Here is a 23,340-nt window from a genome sequence, read left to right as displayed (position 1 = left end):
CTGACACATTAGTACTGATGAGTTTCTTTTTTCAAGTCAATAAGGGTTAAGTGACTTGTCCAGGGTCACAGAACTAGTAAATATTAAGTGTTGGAGGTCAGATTTGAACTCAGGTCTTCCTGACTCCAGGGATGGTGCTCTAATCCAATACACCACCTAGCTGCCTTGGTACTTTTAAGTTTCACAAAATATTTTCCATACATCATGTCATTTGAGACTCACAGCAACCAAGAGAGTAAAGTATAAGTAAACTTATCCTCATTTTATAGATGAGGAAACTGAGATCAGGGAGAACAAGGGATTTGCCCACAATCTTGAGACTAGCTGATGTCAGAAATGGAATTTTATGACTATCTACTACACAAATCTGTCTTCAAATATTATAGTCAAATGATTTTCATTTGAGTCTTGCCTCTGCCAAGACAGTTACTTTACCCTCCCTGGTCTCAGTATCCTTACCTGTTAAAATGAAAGGGTAAAGTCAGATGATCTAAATTCTTTTCAAACTCAAACATTTATTATTCTATTTTGCTGTTTAGTTGTACATCCTACTCTTTGTGACCTTATTTGGGATTTTCTTGGCAAAGATACTAGATTGGTTTGCCATTTCCTTCTCCAGCTTATTTGTCAGATGAGGAAACTGAGGCAACCAGGATTAAGTGACTTGCCCAGAGTCACATAGCTAGTATGTATCTAAGGCTGGATTTGAAGTCAGGAAGATCAGTCTTCCTAATTCCAAGCCCAGAACATGGTGCCACCTGATTATAGAAGACACACTAAAATTAATCATTTCCTTTTCTCAAAATCATTTTGAATAAGAATTACCATCAACATAGCAACCCCATCCAAAGACCAGGGCAAAACTCTGCCATGCTCAGTAGAGAGGAAAACCAGGAATGTCTATCTTAGTCCAGCAGAGACAACTTGAACATCATCCCATGGAAGCATTCCAGAAAACAGAATGAGATATCTCAGACTCCACTGATGCTCAGACGTTAAACAGTCTTTATCTCAGTGCCTCGGACTTGTCATATCCCAGAAATTCATTCCATTCCCAAGTCTAATCCATCTTTACAATGGTTCCCTATTCAATTTAGCCTACAAGGACTTATTTCTACTCCTGTTTCCACTAGCCCTGACTTAGCAGCTTCTTGCCTAGAAAACAGATAACACAACTACAACTAAATAGGATAGATGTTGCTCCTCTTGTCACAGTTACTAACTGATGTTAAGTTGTAGTAGGGCCTCCGAAATTGTAGCTTCAGGGGCTTCCTACTGCTGAAGCTTGTCCTTATTCCAAAAACGATATAAAAGGGTCCCTTCCCAGAGACAATTCTAATCTCGAGTCTTCAGAGAGCTACTCCTGCCTTCTTGCCATCTTTTTATTTTCTTCCGAATCCCAAAAGAAATCCAGTTTTGCTTCCCTGAAGCAGGCTGAATGCTAAGAAAATCAGATTGTGGAATTAACATTCAAGGTTTCACAGAGCTCTATTTGGTTCCTGTTTCAGACATTTAATAACCACTGTCACAGATATTTCCCAGAGAAAAAAAACTTTTCCTATCTCTCACTGCCTCAAAGGCACCCTAGCACCCCAACACAGTGGCTAAGTAGTTTCATGACAGGTGGTCTCAAGAAAACATAACAAATTCGATAATTATTGGTAATAATTTGCAAGTCATAGGCAATTTGACAGCTTTAGCTTAGAACCACTAAATAGCACCCCAGAGGCTAATATCACAATCTCTAGACTCAGGGTAGCTATATATGTGTAGGGAGCTTAGAAAGCCAACTAATTCACTGCCCCTTCTGTTCTTAGATGCTGATGCCAAACACACCAGACAACAAATATTAGGGCACTATTAAAGATGGAATTCAGTGAAGACCTCACTTTGCCATGAAAGGAATATTTCCTTTTGATTGCTAGAACAACGAATCCCTAGCTTTCCATTGATATGGAACGAGGGATCTAAAGAGCCAGGAGTGGTTCCTTTTTTAATTTATTCTATTTATTTGTTCAGACATAAGTGTTTGACCTTCTACAAACAGAATGCTGTCCCCAAGTACATGCATGAAAAACATGGAATAATGGACAGAGCACTAGACCTTCTGAAGGCAGGAAGACCTAACCTCTGTCAGACCTATGCTTCCTTGTGTAATCTTGGGCAAATCTCTTAACCTCTCTTTCAGCCCCAGTTTCTTCATGAGTAAATTGGAGATAATTTCTTGTTGTTTTGTCATTTCAGTTGTATTTGACTCTTCATGACCCTATTTGGGGTTTTCTTGGCAAGGTTGTTGTGAGGATCAAGTGAGATTATATATATACATATATATACGTATATGTATATGGAAAGCACTTTGCAGACCTTACATACAAATGTTCATATCCCACTCCATCTCATAATCGCACTCATAGTCACATATGATTCCTTCACTTTCATAGGTCAATGGCAGTATTAGTGGTTTTTTAAATGTTTTCAAATTGTGTCCAACTCTTTGTCACTCCATTTGGGATTTTCTTGGCAAAGATACTGGAGTGGCTTGCCATTTCCTTTTCCAGTTCATTTTACTAAGGAGGAAACTGAGGCAAACAGGGTTAAGTGACTTGCCTAGGGCCCCATAGCTCGTGTCTTAGGCCAGATATGAACTCAGTTTTTCTTGACTCCGAGCTCAGAGATCTATCTACTTTACTACCTAGCTGCCCATCTGTAGTAGTGAGAAACAGGTAATAATAAGCAGAACTTCTAATTCAACTTAGAAAGAATGATTTTTTCCAAGATTGAACTGAAACTCCCTCTCTCAGCAAATGTATCAATGTGACACTGTCATATATCTGCCTCAGGTGGGAAATAAAGGAGGATTGGTGTCTAAATTAGAGCTCACCCACATCATATAATGAAAAGGTAAACACTGCTTTATTTCAAGAAAATATGCACTGCCCCATATGCTCAGAAAGTACCGAACCAGCTCCTAGCAAAATATTCACGGGGTCTCTTATGATTAACAGGTACTCTGGGCAAGGGGTGATTTAAGAAATTGAGTGAATTAATAGTTTGCTTTGGTGAGGTTCAATAAAAACCTGTGCACTATTAAAAACAGCACTGAGACATATTAAAATGCATCTTATTAGTCAGGCAAATCTGAGCTCTGTGGGGGAAAAAATGAGTTTCATTTACTGATTGGAGAGAAGTGCACCTTCAGTCAGTAAAGCTACTTGTAAGATGAACATGTTTGCCAAGCCATAGAAGAATGGTCCTTCTGTGAGGGGAAAAAAGAAGACAACACTGGGCCTTTTTCAAAACAAGCATCACTCACCCGCTCCTCGCCCAGCTTCTTTTGTAGCCTTGTTTGCCACTGGACAGCTTGCATGACAATGGCCTCCCACCTTCTTTCCAGGTTCACGATGATCAGCTGCATGGGTTGGTGATCAGCGTTCAGATTGCAGGTCTCCTGGTCATCCAAGAGGTGCTGGCATAATCGGAGCACCGAGGCCACCCCGCGCCGGCGTTGTTTGATTTCGCTACACAGAGACTGCAACAGACAGAAAGGATTCATGAACATCGGTTGGGCCATTTTCCCTCAAACTTTCCATCAGTTGCTAATTTCTGATTTCCTTACATTTTATCTTCCTCAGCTACACTCATCTTTTCCACTCACAATGCATAGCAGGCTAATGAGGTCAAAACCCACCTGTGGTTTCCTTTCCGTCAGGGTTTCTTTTGTCATCCTAAGCACTTTATTTTATGCATGTAAAAATATTACTCTGAAAAGGGATCCATAGGCTTCTCCAGAATGTCGTTTCAAAAGGGGTCCATGACACGAAAAAAGGTTAGGAACCCTCCTGCTTTAGATGAGCATCTGGTGTTGTCAGAGAACATTCTCCCCCGGACCCTTCCTTTCATCACCTTCTCCATTGGGTTATGTACCTGAAAGCTAGTCTATTCCCCATGGAGACTTAGTCATTTAACATTTTCAAATTGAATTAAAGAAACTTCTCAAGAAATACGTATGTCAAGCGCACAGCCTGGCCCAATTTGATTCAATCCCCCTGGAAATCTGAAAGGAGGGGAAAAGTCCTACAGAAGGCAATTAGATACCATTAAAGGAAGTAGCTCTGTCATTAAATGCTTTGGGGCAAGAAGGTTCGAAGATTTTTGATACGCTTGAAAGAAGTTAAAGAAAACTAAAAGTGGTTCAAAATATAAAACCTCTTTTCTGAGGAGAAAAAAGCAGGTAATTGAGCTATTTCTGTTCTTTCTAAACTTGATTTTAAAAAAAGCAACAACAGAAATTAAGGTATCAGGTTATTACTTCACTTTGTTAAAATAAAAATTTCTCTATACTCAAATAGACACATAGAAGCAATTTAGAAGGAATATAAAAGCATTAAAACACCCTTTTGCTTCTCCTGCCCAACCCCCAGGAAGTTTTTATATTGCTGCAGTGACCCTAGGCTGAAATGACTAGCGAAAATATTGGGTACACATGTCTAAAAATGCTCTATCTTTTCTTTGCCTACGGATAATGTGTAAGTGATAGTCTAATTCAGAGCCTTCAAGAAAAATGATGGTTATATCCACCAACATCACAGAATTACTAATCTCTTTCTACTGGCACAATTGGACTGTTCTAACAGTTAACAGATTGCTTATTAATCAACGAGGGTAAACAAGACAATGCAATTTCATTTAGAGAGAGAGTTTTAATGCCCCAAAGTATTTGTGTTCAAAATGTTAATCCAGATCAGGCTTCATTAGAAGAAGTCTTAAAATGATGAAGTGAATTTCATTGAAATGTACACTGAGTAGTAGTAGATCAGCAGGTGGACATTTCATACAGATGTTCCATTTATTGATATAATGCATTCTATAGCCATTTAAATTACCCTAACTCAGTAATAGCCAGAATTCTATTATTTCTGTAATGAGAGAACCCTGTACCTTTAATATTTCTGAATTTTAAATAAGGTGAATGACAAATTCCCAAACCTCTATTTATGGCAAAATATGACCAGGAATTTTATTATTCAATTTATACCAGTGCTGCATTTTCACATATGTTTCCTGAATTTACCCTTATTTATTTTCCTAGAGTTCATTACTATTTCCCTACATAGCTCCTGGTAAACCATCAGGTGTGACATATTTCTTTTCTTATGCTATTCATTAGTCTAATATTAGATGACGAGAACCCCCCAGCCCACCCCCGCCCAGAACTACACAGAAATAATGTTGAGGATCTGATTTACCAAAAAAACAAAGACCCTTAGAGACACATAGAGCTATTCTACTGGCAACCTGCTATTCTGTCCCTAATTGTACTATTTGCCATGCACACTTAATATAACTTAATTTCTTAATTTGTAGCACTGAAGAATAATTTTATGGCAATTGGACTTGATTTGAGGGGCACTTTTACAAATTTTTCAAAAGTGATACATGTTGAGTTGTTTCAGTCATATCTGACTCTTTGTGATCCTTTTCTGGGCTTTTCTTGGCAAAGACATTGGAGTGGTTTAGCCATTTCCTTCCCCAGATCTTTTTTAGACATGAGTAACTGAGGCAAACAGGGTTAGGTGACTTGCTCAGGGCCACATAGCTAGTAAGTGTCTGAGACCAGATTTGAACTCATGAAGATGAGACTTCCTGACTCCCTGTCCACTGGGCTGGCTAGTTTCCCAAATAGTGAGATGTCTGACATTTTAAAAACACATTTGAAGTTGTTTTTTTTTTCTTTTTGTGGAGAAGGGAAAGGGAGCAAGTTTAGATTTAATAAAAGGGAAGGAGGTGAGTCTATGGTCTATTCATCAGATATTGCTTTTGCCAAACTGCCTTTGAAGTGGAACAAAATCAAAATTAGACTATTAAAGCTGAGAATCAGCAAAATATTTCAAAATCAAATTAACAAGTGGAAAGGAATGACAGAAAGGATCTTGTAAAATTAATAGAGGATACTATACTAGGTAAGATTTAGAAAGCTCCTACTGGCAGATTTTTTTTTACCAGTTCTGATACAAGACTCAAGATTAGTTAGGTGGGAAGAAAGGAAACAAACAAACAAAAACCTTTTAAGGGAAATGAATATGTGGTGTTTTTAAAAGGAATCAGAATGACCTCCTGTGTTGTCACCATGATACTTTAGAGTATAACAACCTCATCTCTAGCATGTTGTTCAATCATTCACTTGCGTCTGACTCTTTGTGACCCCATGTACCATAGCACACCAATACTGTCAAATCTTCTTGTCAAAGATACTGGAATGGTTTGCCATTTCCTTCTCCAGCGGTTGAGTGACTTGCTCAAGCTCACACAGTTGGTTAAGCATTTGAAGCCAGAATTGAACTCAGATCTGACTCTGGACTCAGGGCTCTATGCACTGAGTGATCTAGCTGCCTTAATCTCTGGCATGAGGTAGGTTAAATGAAGATATTAATACAAAAAAAGTTTAAAAGCCCAATTACCGTTTATATATAGTATCAGATTTTTAGGTGTTTTTAAAAATTTCAAACATGCCAAGGGTTTGGTCTATATTCAGAATTAATAACCCCTTACCTTACGTTAGAAAACACAATCAGTGCTTAAAAACAGGAAAGTTATAAGGAGAATTTTATATGGTCGACTTTTTTCCCCCAGTATGTGAAGATAGCTCTTCTGAAAGTATCTTGGATATCATCATTGATAAACTAACTCTCTTCTACATAATGGGGTTTCTATGACAACTATTAAAATATTTATTTATTTGTAATCATAAACATACCCAAGGAAACCAGCATATCTAGGCTATGACATCTCTTAGAAATACTTATTTAGGACTATTTCCATGCTAAAATATGGATATCAAAATGTCAAAATAGAGCTATGTAAGACAATTCATTGCAATTATGTTTGATTTATTTTGAAAAGAAAATACTTTCAAATAGGGATTCAAACATATACACATGTTAATCATGTAGTACAGAAATAAGTCAGGCAAATGTGGAAAATATTTTTTTTAGTAATCTGATGAGCTCTTGATTTCCCCCACCCTCATCCTGGGCATAATTATATAATAAAATAGGAAGAGGGGAAAACATCCAAACTTCCCACTGTCGGCTACTGCCCACTGAGGAGTTGTTGGACTTTCTGATGAGCTGATGGAAAGTAATGGATTGCCAACTAAAGAGGCTGTTTAATCTGAAAGCAGAGTTGATATGCATGTTGTAAGAATGCTCAGACAACTGATAGATACTTCTGTGATCCATATTCTAGCATGGAGTGTTCTTCATATAGCATTGTGATGTGGGTCCAGTCTATATTTATACATGTGCCTAATATATTTGGTTACTGTATGTGACTGAAATGTCTACTAAGTATTTTGTATGGCATAAGACATAATTTAGCTGCATATATCCAATTTGTTTTACATTTTATGGATACCAGACATCTATTCTGAACCTGTCTGTGATAGATATAGTAACTATTTGGAATGCTAGCTTATATACCTATAGACATCTTAATGTATCCCAAATGATTTCCAGGGATGGAAAAATTCCCACAGAGAGGAGAATATAAGTGTTAAAGCCCTCAAGTGGCTCATACTCTTAAGCATTATCCCATTCCTAGGTGACAAAAATGAAAACAGAGAATGTCCTGGTCATCCATTGTTGTTAAAGAAAAGAATGAAAAAGTGTTTATGCTTTATTGTTTCTTTGGGAGCTATGAATTAATTTCTCTATCAGTTAACCATGAATTGACTGAGGGATCAGTTTTCTTACTCAATATCCCTTAAATTAGCCCATCAGCTTTGTAGATAAGAGACACTTTTCAAGGAGTCATTCAACAAAGGAGTTCTGACAGTTGAGAAGAGAGTCCAGCTGTGGAGTTTTAGAGAGTAGACCCAAGGATGTGATAGGACCAGCAAATCTATTGGGAATATCATGAGCTCACTATGAGAAAATATATCAGGGTCCTATAGTCTTGGAGCTGTAATCTGTCACTACCATGAATATTCCTCATCTAAAATACCCTATATATGTCCTACCATTCCTATTGATGCCAAGTATATTTGTGAAAGACTGTATACTAGGCTTAGGAAATGCCTTTGCTTTCAACTAAATGTGTCAAATGACACTGAAAGTGGTAGGGAGTCATGAGCCATAATTTTAAAACAGGGTAACTCAAAGTGCTTTGAACCTAGGGTGGCTGTCCATGAGGGTTCCAGCCTATAAGTGAAAGTTGATAGAGCAGATCCAGAAGGGCTGGTACTTCATCAAGTATGGACAACCATGTCCAGACATGGACCAGATGCACAGCAAGAGCAAAGGATGAATGGATGGTGCTCTTGCTTCTTTGGAAGTTACCCAATGTAAAGAGAATGTAAAAAAGATCTTTGGAATTTAGATCACCTAGCAGCCATCTTAAGAAAGGACCTAAAAAAGAAAGCACACAGGATGAGCTTCAACCTGTATTTTGGGGAGAAATATTCACATTGATAAATCTACAGATCCATGGAAATATAACAACATTATGAGAATGTTGTCAGTGTTCACACTGATAAACTATGCGTCTTATTTTCAGTTCAGTGAAAATGATGTGTAAGTTTGTTTTGGGCTCATTCTAACTGCTTTTATCAATCTTTTGGGAATATCTAACATCTGTTACAGATGAGCCAATAGAGGAGTCTGAGTCTTGCTCCTGATTAATTGCCAGCATCATTCTTGCCATAGACTTCACTTTTTAACGCTAACGAGAAACCTGAAGACTGCTTTATAGATATGTTAGACTAAACAAATGACTATGGAAACCCTAGGTAACCTTGATTTCCCCCACATTTTAAGGTATCTTTGAATCTACCTATTTTTAAAATTGAGAATATTAGCATTTTAATTGCTTAGGGAAAGATCATGTTTTTCTCTCATATTATAGCCTGGGATAATATTTTTTGAGTTTGCTTGTGGATCAGTAGGTAGATCCCTTATAGAAAATCGTTCAAAGACAGGGACAAGAATCTGAACACAGGAAAAAGATATGGAGAGGTTGCTATTTGCTTCAGACTCATAGAATAGCACATTTAGACAAAGTAAAGACCAACCCCCTCATTATGCAGAGAGTAGTTAAATGAGACAACTGGACGAGCACAATTGATAGAGCACTGGGGCTTGTAGTCAAGAAGTCCTGCTTCAGACACTAGCTATGTAATCCTGAGAAAGTCATTTAATCTCTGTCTACCTCAGTTTTCTCATCAATAAAATGTTCAGGCATTTCAGTCATGTGCAACTCTTTCTGACCTCATTTGGGATTTTCTTGGCAAAGATACTGGAATGATTTTGCATTTCCTTCTCCAGCTCATTTTATAGATGAGGAAACTGAGGCAATCAGAGTTAAGTGACTTACTTGTTATCAGGGTCAGATAGCTAGTAAGTGTCTGAGGGAAGATTTGAACTCAGGAAGATCAGTCTTCTCAACTCTAGGCCTAGCAATCTACTCACTGTGGTACCTAGCTTCTCCCGTTAATAAAATGAGGATAAGAAAATGATTGTGAGAATCAAATGAATATAAAAGTTCTTTGAAAAAAAACCCTGAAAATGCTATTTAAATGACATAACCATCATGACCATCACCATCATCTATTATTTTTACACAGCATCATACAAATAGAGTCAGGATTGGAACCCAACACTTCTTGACTTCAAGTCCAGTGCCCTATACCTTACATTTATTTAGGGTTAAAATCACTTTTTACTGCATTGACTGGTTCATAGATTAAGTGATTTGTTTAAGGTCACACCGCTAGTTAGGGGTGGGAATAGGGTTCAGACACAGTTTTTGCGCCTATATGTCTGGTTCTCAGTTTATTGCACCATGCTGCCTCGCTACACTAATTAAATCATGGATCTATCAAAATATCAAAGTATTTAAGGACCAGACTCCAGAGACTAACGGAGGAATTTCATTTGCAGATGGGATAATTAGAAATTGGATAACAAGTCTGGTTGGCCAGATACTTTCCTTTGTGCAGTTGTCTGAGAACAATTTCTTATAGAAAGCTGAACAGACCAATTTAAATTGATATTTCCAATTTCTATTCTCATCATTTGTAGAGCCGAGTCTTTCAGAACATTGAACAATTCGATTTTTAATTTTCAAACCACTGATGGAGAATAATAAAACTGCGAAGTTAGAAATATCACACTTGGCTGACACCCATGAGAAGACATCGTTTCCAAAGATCCCTAATGGATTAAGTAGCAATAATAAAAACGTGGCCTAATATAGTCTTAAATTTGGACATTTGAGTCCTCCTCCACTTAACGGGCTCTGCAGTTGATTGGTCTTCATTTGAGGGTTTTCCCAAGTCATTATCAAAATTATGCTGCTAAAATGCTAAAACAGTGAATTCTGAGAATGCCAAAGGAAGAAAGATACACGGGAATATTTATACTACCATTTGATCTCAAGCACACAAAATATAATGCCCCCTGGCCCCTTAGTTACTTTATGTTGTTGGCTTCTACCTGAGCATGATGGCGGGGTTCATCCCTGCTAGTGTAAACAAGTTGGAAGATTTAATTCTTTGTTCCTGCTTTCCAGACAAGATAGCACATATGGCCCAGACTGAAATTGTTTTGGGTCTAAACACTGAAGTGAACCTGATAGTTGTAAAACCTTCTAATAGTGAATTGGAGAAGGAAATGGCAAACCACTCTCGCATCTTTGCCAAGAAAACCCCACAGACAGCTGGTCCACGGTGTCATGGAAAGTAGAACATGACTGAGCAAGTGAATGGTAACAATGGCCTCTCTGACTGCTAGGCTTCTGGAGGACGTAGAAGGCTAGTCTGCTAATGGTTTTATCAAGAACTAAAAATCAATAATAACAATAGCCAGTAGTTATATAAGCATTTTAAATAAATTATCTCCTTGGATCCTCCCAATAACCCTAGGAAGGAGGTGCTATTATTGTTCTTATTTTACAGATGAGGAAACTGAGGCAGAGATTAAATCCAGGGTCACATAGCTAGTTAATGACAGGAACAGTCACTGAACTCCCTGGTTTCAAGTCCAGGACCCTATCAACTATACCTCCTATTAGTTTACATAAGATCATGGGACTTGGAATCACAGGACCTCGGTTTTAATCCCAGCTCTATAGCTTAGTAGCCACAGAAATTACTATTTGAATTTAGTTATTATTGTTTGTTACTTGTCATAGTATTATTAAATGATTCACATACCGTGTAAGCTCTTTGTTGATGCGATACAAATTTTGGTCCCTGGGAAGTCAATAAATAGCTACTTACAAACAAGGGTCACACTTTATTCTTTCTTTGATATCTCTCCTTTTTTTTTACTGCAAAGCTCCTCTCATTTCCTTCATATATGCCCTGAAACAGTTCCTCCATCTGTAGGCTCCTGGGATTTTCAAAAGCTTCTTGACAAATAGTTTATACTTCTGTTTCTCTCTTGAAATCTTCTATCATTTAGATAATTTTCAATTTTGTTCATCTGTCCCATAATGTCTAAGGAACATCAATTCAGTTCTGTCTTCACTATCAGAATTCACATTTATTCCTTGTCTCCCAAGTCTCTCTTCTTTCCAATTAGCACAAAACATCAAATCTCCCTGAACTGACAATTCCATCACTTCCCTTTTCAAGTGTCTCCAAATAAAATGTCAATTCCAAACAGCAATTCTAACCCTACAATTTATCACCTCGTACTCTCTGATTATATTTCATCTCCATCTCCTATTTCTCAGCTAAACGGCATTTTCTTAGCTAAATTTATACGTATATGTATATATGCATATACATATATACACCCACACACGTATATGCAATTATATACTCTTGCTATTTTTTCATTTTTCTCTGCCAGTGAAATTCTTGTAACATTAAAATTTCTTCATGTTTAAAGGTATTTTCACTTATTTGCTATAACAGTTTGATGAAACAGAATCTTGTTTGGGAGGATTTTATTCCCTTTTGTCTTCATTACTGCCATTTTTATCCATGAAAATTTATTCATCTGTAATTAATCTGTACCTTAACTGTGTTGTACGCTTTATAATAGAGTTAAACAGACTCTGCTCCTACTTTCAAGGAGTTTCTGTACTGAAATAATGAAACCATGTACCATAAAGAAGTGTGACTGAAAACAGAACAGATGTGAAAGAAATCAGGGGCAAGGAAAATGATACTCTGATAAAATTTTACCATATGTGGAATTAGACCACATCAACAAAAGACAGGAAAACCAGGAAGCTGAGCCCTGGCACTGGATTCACCAAATGATTTTGTTTAGCTCAGGGATGGGGAATCTGTAGCCTCGAGGCCTTAGGTGACCCTCTAGGTCCTCAAGTACAGCCTTTTGGTCCTTTAACTGAGTCCAAATTTCACAGAACAAATTTCCTTAATAAAAAGATTTGTTCTGTAAAACTTGGGCTGAGTCAAAAGGCTGCACCCAAGGACCTAGAAGACCACACGTGACCTCAAGACTGTGGGTTCCCCAGCCCTGGTTTAGCTGGTTAGTTTATCATTGTATTGGTTCACGTAGGAAAGACCAGTGAAATTTCTGGAGGTGTATGTGTGTGTGTGTGTGTGTGTGTGTGTGTGTGTGTGTGTATTTTGGGATAAAATGTCCAAATATACATATACATACGCACACATATATCTAAATTTTATTTTTTTATTTATCTATCAATCTATTTATTTGTTTATTTATTTAGGACGAAATATCCAAAAGGGAGTACCAATGACACGTTTTGAGAGAAAAGATGTAGTGGGAACAGTGCTGACCTTTGGGTCAGATAGACAGTTTGGAATCCTGACTAGCCATATGACAGTGAGCAAGTCAGTTCACTTTTCAGAGCCTCAGTTTCTTCATTAGTTGTAAAATGGGGATAACAATAGTTCCGACCTTCCAGGGTTGTTGTTAGACTCCAATGAGAGAATGCATAAAAATGCTTTTTTGCAAACTTTATAGTTCATTATAAATATCAGTCATCTGTGCGGCTTTTGCGTTGTTGCTCCTGTACTGCTGTTATAAGTCTTTTGCTTATATTTTTGATGGAGTTCAAATAAGGACAATCCTGGGACAAGTCAGTATTCTATGACCATTCTTTTATATTTAATAATAATCAGACATCTTCATGAATGAATAAAGTATATGCTTGTTGTCATTGAATAAAAATATTGGGAAGTTAGCTCATCCTCTGTGGGCTCTGTGAGAACATCCTTGATGTAAGTCTAGTGGCAGACAGAAGAGGGCCAATAACCAGCTGATCCTATTCCCATAAGATTTTTAGCTCCCCTTCTAGTTCTCTAGGTTTTTAAACCTTTTTGTTTGCTATTGTGAATGTTAGATATGGCAACATCTATTAAAATGTTCTCACGGATTGATAATATGCTCAAAAGATTGTGGGCAATAGCTCAGTCTGTGATAGTGCTTAGGTTCCAATACAGTTAATTGGTTGAGTTCTCCAGGATGTTTTGAAGTTTGTATTTGTATTACCTCAATTTACTGTTCATCAGTTCATGAGAGAAAAGCTAAGCTTCTAACATATAATTCTAGCCTCCAGGTCATGTCTTGCTAGGTGTTTGGTAGGCACTAAATTTTTACATTATGTGTTGCACAATTTCTATCATTCCCACATACAATCTCAGTGACTAAGTCTAGGCTCCTTTAAGATAAGCCTCCTGTAATTTTTGGTAGCAGTAATTTGGTCCTGAATGCTGTCATAAAGCCTTCCTTTTCCACAGACAAATACACATGGCTCAGCCATTGGTTCAGTATTTCTGTGTTGAGAAGTTGCTGACTGAGTTCATGTGGATGTCACCTAGGAGGTGTCTTTCCATTCCATTCTTGGATATAAACCATCTCATAGTCTCCATCTGGAGGTAGACTACTTTCTGTTACATTTCACAAATCTAATGACATGTCTCTCTTATCAACCTGGACTGATGAAGTGATAGTGGAGTGGTAAGGGCTTGTTCCAAAGATACTTATGTAGACTAGTTTTTAACCTGTTTATCATATGCTCTAAGAAAATATATATATATGTATATGTATATATGTGTGTATATCAACTTTGTTCATCCTTTATTATTAAATTTTTAGTTTTAAAAAATCTTTTGGAACTGCCATAGATAGGGTGATTGGCATTTTGTTTCATTAATATTGTACAGGTTTTTTAAAAGATATTTTTCCATGGCTGTGATGATCCATTTTATAGTTCTAAAAGTGTACAGTAAAACTGGCAGTATATATGTATCAATTGCATTAAACATGCTTTTTCTATTCAGCTTTGATTTCAGGATACCAGAAGGTCTCTTAATGCATATAGTCACAGCCTTCTTATTTCTATCTTGATGTACGGATTGTCTTAGTGAAAGAATCCAAGGTAATTGTAGGCATGGCCTTTACCTTTTGGTTCAGTGTAACCCCCCAGAGTCAATCATGAAGTTTTGACTCTCTCTATATAGAAACTCAGTATACACAGACTCTATATCTAGCTACAGACACTATCTCTTTAGTGTACATTAAGAATTGCATTCTTTTCAAGTCCAAATGACATTTTGATTTCATTGGAGAAAGATTCCACAAGATGACAGAGCTATTTAATGTTCTTTTTTTATGGAGACATAAATCTTGATATCATCCATATACATGAAATGATTAATCCAATATTTTGGTTAGATTCTTTTATTTGGAAGCTATGTTTAATTCTGCTTAGGAAGAATGATAATGGATTTAAGGCTGGGTGGAACCAAAATGGGCTTAAACTATCTCCTGGAAAAATAATACATTTTATATAACTTGACATTATTATACTGGTGACATGTTCCAAATACAAAAAAAATCTCCAAAATGTGCTACAGTTCTTGCTATACTGGGGTATATTCTACATACTTACAATACATTAATAAGCCATGAAAGTGGAACTGAATCAAGAACTAATAAATATTATGGGACTTTGTGCAACTTGTTCAATAATTACTGAATCTGTAATAATTTGCTTTTTACCTTCTTGGACTTGATGGTCCAAACTTTTCAATCTTCTTATAATATACTATTTGCTTATAAATGTTTTTGGAGGTGTTTTTTTCCTTTGGGAGAAAAGGGCGGGATATAAACTGTGAGTTCCTTATATAAATTACACAACCATATAATTGGTCTATGTTAGCAGGAATCCCTAGAGTTATCATCTTTTGGGGATAGATATGGGATACCTTCTGTTAAAAAACATGGGATCAGTCTTATATCTGTTAGAAAGATGGTAAAATGCCTTTCTAGTAATAAAGTTGCCACCAGGAAGCATTTGAATCAGAAATTATGGATCTTATAGAAAAACTAGAGCTTCATTTGGTCCTCTTCCTAAAACTATTCAATCATTTATTATATTAATGGTGTACAAGTTTTCATCTGATCCAAACTGTGTTTTCATTGTTTTGGATCTCTGTATAGAATGGACTACTGGAAAATTTCCACATTCCCCTTCTTCAGGGATTCTCTTTTGCCTCTGATTTATCTCCAAAGCCTCTGTAGTAGAGCTTCTGATTGATGATAAATTGTTTATTCTGTTTTTTGTTCTGATTTGACTTCTTGTGTTGCTTTAACTTTTAATAGGGCAATCTAGCTTTTAAGTTTTCTACTGTGTATTCCAGCTACTCTCCTAGGCTGGAAGTCTAGCAGTCATTCACAGAAGCCACGCTGGTGATCAGTGGGGAAGCTTAGATTTGTTCAGTTTCTAGTTCATCCTTCTTTTGGCAGTCTGGTGCCCTCCACTCCCAGGGACTCACCATAGTGGTCCTAAACTTAATACAGAAATCCAGTCAATCAACTTTAGCCTTACTGCATCTCAGAATGCCAGAGCTTATGCAATTCAGCCTGAGCCTCCCTAGTAGCAAATATTTCAGGAGTGTATCACCATACCCATCGATACTAATGCACTCTTCCAGTATTTTTCCACAGATTTTAATATATCTTTCAAATCACTTTTGCCACGATGGCATTTGACATTTGTCCTTAGGACGATTCCTTGACAGCTCTACATTTCCTCTCATGGTTCTTATCATGGCAGCAGCAGCTGCATATGCTGCTATGGGCAGGTTCTGACGTGTTTGGATACTTTCCATTCAAAAGAATTCATTCATGATGCTTACAGCAGATACTAGTTTTCTTTTAATTACTTCATATTGATATAACTGTTCTGCTGTTCAGATTCATGCCATCAAACAAAAAAGGACTCTTTGGAATTCTAGTCTAGGTATTCCTATCTTCTTCAAAACCATTTGAGAGAGTGGTGCTGTTTCTGTAACTCATTTTGCGATTAGGTATAATTTCTGAAGATCACATTAAGTGAACATTTTCAGTAACAGAGTCTTCACTATTTTCCTCCTCTGATTTTAGCAGTTCCTGGATTTCATTTCCTATTTTATCTAATTTAGGCTTGGGGATGCCATTTGTTTTTGTTTTGTTTTATGATTTTCCTGCCTTGTTTGGAAATACAATACTGTGTGACTGGAAGTTGAGAGTACTGCTAGTCGACTACTGATAAAAAGTAGCATGAAGCTCTTGCCTATACCTGGTAAGGTCTGTTTTCACTTTTAGTATCATATATCACTGGCAAATAAGGAAAGTATTCATATCTTCATCCATTTCATGCATACTTGTTGTTTTCCTGCTTTGACATTAAGATACACTAAAGTATTTCTAGTAGATGAAATGTTTGTAGTTCCGATTTCTTCCAACATAGCTTACTTTCTCAAGGTATCAGAACATGGGGATGGGGGAAGGGTTCCACTCATTTTTCTTTCCTTTGTGTCAAACTGATAACCTGATGGTTCCAAGGGGAGCCAACCTACAATATTCTACTATCCCCTTTATTTCTTAGATTCTTAAGAGCATTTTCATCACATTGGCTGGGGTGATAACCCTATTAGTGGTATCACTAAAACCCAAATGGCCAATGTTGGAGATTTCCTTTCAAGCCTTCTCCTCTACCAAACGAGTCTCAGGGTACCTTAAGTTCCAAGCCCCTAGCTGGCATCTCTTTACTTTGTTATTTTCTCTTTCCCAAAGGCTATAAGTGATGGATTGGGGTTTAAGGCAATTGTTATTATAGATCAATAGATGGATTATATTAATATCTTGTATTACATAATCATTAATTTTATATTATAAATATTTGTACTTATCTTTCCTTACTGGCCAGCCACCATTCTGAATACCATAGGAAAAGGGACTATATACAAAAGAAGTCAGCTCTGGAGTATTTTAGAATATAGTTGCAGAGATGAGGCTTGTACACCCAAAGCAATATGCATTCATCCTTTGTTGCTGAAGAAGACCATGACATCAGAGAAATGATGACATGACTTGCACTTGACTTTGTTTTGAGGGAGGGAGGGCTGTGCAGGTCACCAGCCTCACTTCTCCTCCAGAGCCATCTGAATCCAGTGACCAGATATTCATCAGGATGACTGGAGATGCCCCAGGATGAGGCAATTGGGGTTAAGTGACTTGCCCAAGGTCACACAGCTAGTGAGTGTCAAGTGTCTGATGTGAGATTTGAACTCAGGTCCTCCTGACTCCTGCACTGGTACTCTATCTACTGCACCATCTGGCTGCCCCTTACCCAAAACAATAGAAAACAATTTAAGCATGTATATAAGAAGTGATACATTGGGTGGTATAGGCTATAAATGTTGTAGAATTTCAAAAAAGGGAAAGTCCATGTGGAATGGAAGAGTCAGAGAAAACTTTAAGGTACAAACGGAATTGAACTGACTCATGAATTTTTAGTATCTATATAGGTAGAGAGGAAATGTACCTGGAGGTAGTTCTCTGGCCTCTACCTACTCAGGAAGATGAATGAATTGAAGTGGTTTATTCTAGCTGATTGTTAAATTTTTAGTGTGAGCATTTACAACTTGGAAATAAGCAAAAGCTCCAAATTATGGCTTGATTTCTTTTGTTATGTGTCTAGACTTAAGAAAACAAAATGAAGAAGACATTGATAATGCTAATTATACTTAGAAGCATGTCCTGCAGATATATATATATATATATATATGTATATATATATATATATGTATTTCTATATGTTTTTTTTTTCTCCCAGTGGCATTTACTAGTACAACCCTATCCAATCCCAATGGACGTCTTCAAGCAGAGAGAGGTTGGATGACCATTTGTTAGGAATGTTGTAGAGATGACTCCTTTTCAAGTATGGAGTGGAAGAGGCAACCTCTGGAGTCCCTTCAAGGTTTTGAGATTCTATGATTCTGTGAAGGCAATCCTGAGGTTGTATTTGGCTCTTTAGTGTAGGGTGGGGTAGAAAAAAAAAAGAATGATGGTCCATAAAACATATCTATTGTCTATTTTAGAAACAGGGTAAAAGTTCAATTAGATGATCAGAATAATGCTGATGATAATAGTAACAATAGCAGTAAGTTCAGATGTGAAAGCAAAAAAAATAAAATAGCTGTAAAGTACCTAGCTGCAGCAGTTTAGCCAAAATTATGTATATAAAGCTATGTCTGACTCACGCCTGAAGCAAGGCATAATGTTTTATGAGCATGAGGGCTTGTTGTGGTGATTCAAGATACTGCTGCTGCCTGTAAAACTTATTGCAAATATAATGCTAAACAAGGTAGATGATAAGCACAGATCTCCGGTGATTAGTGAAATGAGAGCAGGTGTATTTAGAGGCGGTGCACCACCTTTGTGCGAAGGGGAGAATAATACTTGTACTACCTACCTCCCAGGGTTATTCCGAGGGAAATGCTTTGAAACCTGAAAATGCTATAGAATCCAGAGCTATTAAGAATCTCATTTCCACCAGCAGGCATTATGATATGAGTAAGATCCGATGCCAACAGTTGACCTTCAACTGGGGGTTAGTAAATGGATTAGCAAACGATGATGAGCATAGACATTCAGAAAGCAACTGCTATAACATATAGTGGGATGGAGCCATAGAAGCAAACCAAGGCATCAGAGGCAAAAGACATATTATTACTGGGCAAAATAATGCATTGGAACTTTTATTTTTATCAGTATCACTGTCCTATTTAGCTGAAATGTTACAAAAATCTATGTCAAATACTCATATATGTATGGTGTCTATGTATAGGTGTATGCATGCATATAGATACAGTTATGGCATAGCAGACAAAGCGCTATGCCATATAGGCAAGGAATTAGGAAGACATTAAATTTAAATCCAGCCTCAGACACTTATTAGCTGTGTGACCCTCATAAGCCATTCAAGTCCTGTTTGCCTCAGTTTCCTCATTTGTAAAATGGGAATTATAATGGTATCCTACCTTTCAGGGTTGTTGTGAGGATCAAAAGAGATACACAGTGCCTGGCATATAGTAGGCATTATATAAATATTAGCTATTATTATTATGTATGTACATATATATATAGACACACACACATATTTATAAAATATGTATATATATAGATCCATGTATGTATATATACACATACATATATGTATTTGGTCTTTATTTAGATATATGTATATATATGTATATGTATGTGTATATATATATATATTTTAGGGAGCATAATAAAGTGGATGGGGGCTGACCTTGTAGTCAGGAAGACGTAAGTACAATGCCTACCCATGCTACAGATCAGCTATGTAACTGTTAGCAAATCATAAGCTTTCAGGTCCCAACCCTTCCAAGATCATAAGTTTCAGATGAATTGCTAACACAATTCAGTCAATAAACACTTATTAAATGCCTACTATGTGCCAGCTAATAGGCTAAGTGCAGAAAACGTTTCCACACCAAGGAATTCTCCACAGCAATCATTGTTATGATTGGAATTCTCCATGAAATCATTGTTATGGACCCCAAAAAATGTTTTGTTTTGATGCACATATGGGCACATATTCATGCAAACTCTAGAAAACAAGATAAAGTTAAAGCAGAATTGGGAGATTTTTAAATTCATTAATTAAATCCTATTATTTCAGAGGAAACAGTCATATCATATACTCAAATGAATCTGTGATCTAAACATTGTGGAAATTTCCTCCCATGATTCAGAAGGCAATCCACCCATCCATCCCCCACCCCTCCAAAATTTCGCCACTGGGCTCACCCAACCTGATGGATGCCTTCTTCATTTTTTTTCAACCTAGCAAGGAAACTAAGAGAGCACTTTGTCTATTCTTGCCACATGACCACCCCTTCTTCTCTTCCTGCTATATAATTTCTTGCTGCCATCCTTTACTCTTGTTCCTCTCTGGACCTCTTCACAGGTTATAATACGATACAGCCTGCTCGTATCTTCCATGGACCTTCTTTTGCTCTCTGAGTGACACTCTGTAGTTCATAGAAAATGGTCAAAATGATTTGTTAAATGGGATCTGCCATACTGTCATAGCTGTTAACTCAGAGGAGGCATTCTTGGATGTCCAAAGGCAGCACTGTATAGAGGGTAATATGCTCAATTTGAGATAAGGGGAACAGGTTCAAATCCTGATTCTGATACTTATTACCTATTTGAGATAGGGAAAATCACATCACTACTCTGACCCTTGGTTTTCTCATCTATTAAATGAGGGAGACTGAAAATGACACTCTCTAATGTCCCTTCTGGTTCTGGAGCCTAATTCCTATCATTAATATATTTATGAACTCTACTTCATTCTGATATAGTAAGTAGTCAAAGTTTATATTCATCTGAACAATAAGAAGATTAACTATTATATGTACTCCCACTTGGGCAGCTAGGTAGTGCAATGGATAGAATGCTGTGCCTGGACTCAGGAAGACTGATCTTACAGAGTTCAAATTTCATCTCAGACACTAGCTGTGTGACCCTGAGCAAGTCACTTAAACCTGTTTGCCTCCATTTCCTCATCTGTAAAATGAACTGGAGAAGGAAATGGCAAACCACTCCAGTATCTTTGCCAAGAAAATCCCAAATGGGGTCATGGAGAGTCAGATATGATTGAAATGCCTGCATATAATAACCAAATATTCTTACTGAATAATTTATCTTCCTCTGTTCGATCATTAAGGAAAAATAAAGAAGCTATTTCATCTCTACTTTTGAAAAAAGTTTATACTGAGTAAAAATCAGGCATTACTTGCCTAAGATGAACTAGAAATTGGTTTCAGAGTAAGGTTAATATTGAACTGAAAGAGGATAACACATCACTTGCATGCTGTTCAAGGATCCAAGTTCCCTTCGATCCTCATTTGATTTCTTAAACAAAAAATTAGAACTTTCATTATACTTAATACATGTATGTATGATAGTGGATGCAGAACAAACAGAAGAAAAATATTTTTGAAAAGTACATTAAATATCATTTAATTGTAAAGTACAACTGAAAAATGGAAGACTTAGGCAAAAGTCAGGACCAGGCATCAAGATCAAAGGATCAAATACTTAGATTTAGAAGGGACCTTAGAGACTGTCCAATCCACTCCTTTTTTAAAATGAGGAACTGTGGCCCAGAATGAAATGATTTGCCCAAGATCACAAAGGTAAAAAAGGAAAGAATGAGTATTTGAACTCATGATCTCTGGCTCAAAAGTCATTTCTCATTGCACTGTACCACACTGGGTAGAAAATGCTTTTCAAAAACTTTCAGCAACCTATGAATTCCTAGAGCCCTTGTCAAATGTCGCTTGTGTTTTCAAATTAAATATATATCTACATATATACATACATACATATGTTAACAGTATATACACATACAGTATACATATATTACATACGTTACAAAAGCAAACTCCCAACACTGAATCAAAAAGGCAACTCTATAAAAATAATTCTTCAAAATAAAAAAAATAAAAAAGGAAAATACCATAGACAGGAAGTGAATGATGACTTCTTGTCTCTTAAAGAAAATATGGGCAAATCACAGCCAGGCTTTTTAACTGATTCCAAGCCTAAAAGAAAATGTCAGCTAATATAGGCTCCCAGCTCAGTAGCAAACCCTGAAACTTAATCTATATTGAAGCTACATATTCTATAAGCATGCAGCGAAGTGCAAAAAAACAGCAATTGAAAAATGACATGATTAAATGGCACGACATGCAATCATTTGCTCTCAATTATATCAATGTATCTTCTTCATTTCTAGGAGTCAGGCAGAAATATTGTTTTTTAAATGCCTCTATTAAATTGGTCACCAATAATAAAATAGATGAGAGTTCTAATAAGCTCATTTACATAACATACATCATGCACTACAAAACTATTCTCTCCACACAGTTTTGCTCATAGATTTGTCTCCTAGTTGTCAACCGGCTTGGCTACATTGGCCGATTTTTAAACACTTAATGCTGCCTTCAGGACCATTTGTAGGAAAACGTTTATGAAACTTTTCTAGTTAACCCTTGGCAAGATCCTTATTGCTAATTATGGAAAAAGTATTGATATAATATCTTTGCTGTCACATTTTATTATGGTGATGGTTGAAATAGAATCTGGGTCTGACATTTTGGAAATACCATCTAATTGCAAGTCAGAAACGCACAATGACAGTTTTAAGTAGATTTAACTTCCCTCAAAATAGAAAAATGGTTTATTTTAGGTAAAAGCCATATTTTAAAAATAACAGTGTAGTTTATTGAACTGGCACACTGAGTCCATTTCTGTGGGTTTCCTTCATTGAGAGCGTTGCATGGTCTCCAAGGACATTGAAATTATCTTTAACATTTTCATTCTGATTTCCCATTTTAAAATCTTTTACCCTGTTTGAAAATACAAATTGTGTACATAGTACCTTACTATGAATATTTTTCATTTTCATACCAATGACCATTATTTGTAATGGAGGTTAGGTTCAATGATTTGAGATTAAGATTTTGAATTCTCTTCTTGGTCCTGTCTAGCCTCATCAAGGGACCTTGCCCAATCTGTTTAATTCTTTGAATCCCATTTTTCCCAGCAATGAAATGAGAATAACTAAGAATTGGTGACTTACTAAACTAATATTTTAAGTGCATAGAGACCTTTGGATGAAAGGTGACAAATAGAAGACCTATCATTCTTTTTTGTTTCTTTTCTAATTGCCCTTGCCTCCTATTTTTGAAAGCAGCATTAATTTTAGGTAGAAAATGGCACTTTCATTCCTTCTAAATCCTCCCCACTCCCCGCCTTGTTTTTTGGACTAAAACACAATAATCATGCTAGAAGTGCTGCCTCTCACTGTGTTATTTCATGAAAGCTGTTATTATTCCTGTATGGCATTCTTTAATTTCTTTGTGTCATTCCTTATATTGGGTTAAGTACTTTTAAACATGTTTGTTTTTAGGAATATAATTCAGTGGTCTGACGCTTAGTTCATATTCACATGCAATTAGTAATATGTGATATATTT

General features: G+C 36.6%; 1 protein-coding gene across 4 annotated transcripts in view; it reads right to left on the bottom strand.

Moving 5' to 3' along the window:
* AKAP6 (A-kinase anchoring protein 6) overlaps positions 1–23,340 on the bottom strand; it is a 673,781-nt gene that overhangs the window by 58,478 nt on the left and 591,963 nt on the right. For all 4 annotated transcript variants that reach the window (XM_072623292.1, XM_072623290.1, XM_072623293.1 and 1 more), the window contains one exon: positions 3,314–3,529. In XM_072623292.1, the coding sequence (XP_072479393.1) occupies positions 3,314–3,529 (216 nt within the window). The remainder of the gene's footprint in view (positions 1–3,313; positions 3,530–23,340) is intronic.

Source organism: Notamacropus eugenii, chromosome 7 (assembly GCF_028372415.1).
Source record: "Notamacropus eugenii isolate mMacEug1 chromosome 7, mMacEug1.pri_v2, whole genome shotgun sequence".
Taxonomy (NCBI): domain Eukaryota; kingdom Metazoa; phylum Chordata; class Mammalia; order Diprotodontia; family Macropodidae; genus Notamacropus; species Notamacropus eugenii.
This window is presented reverse-complemented; position numbering and strand designations above follow the sequence as displayed.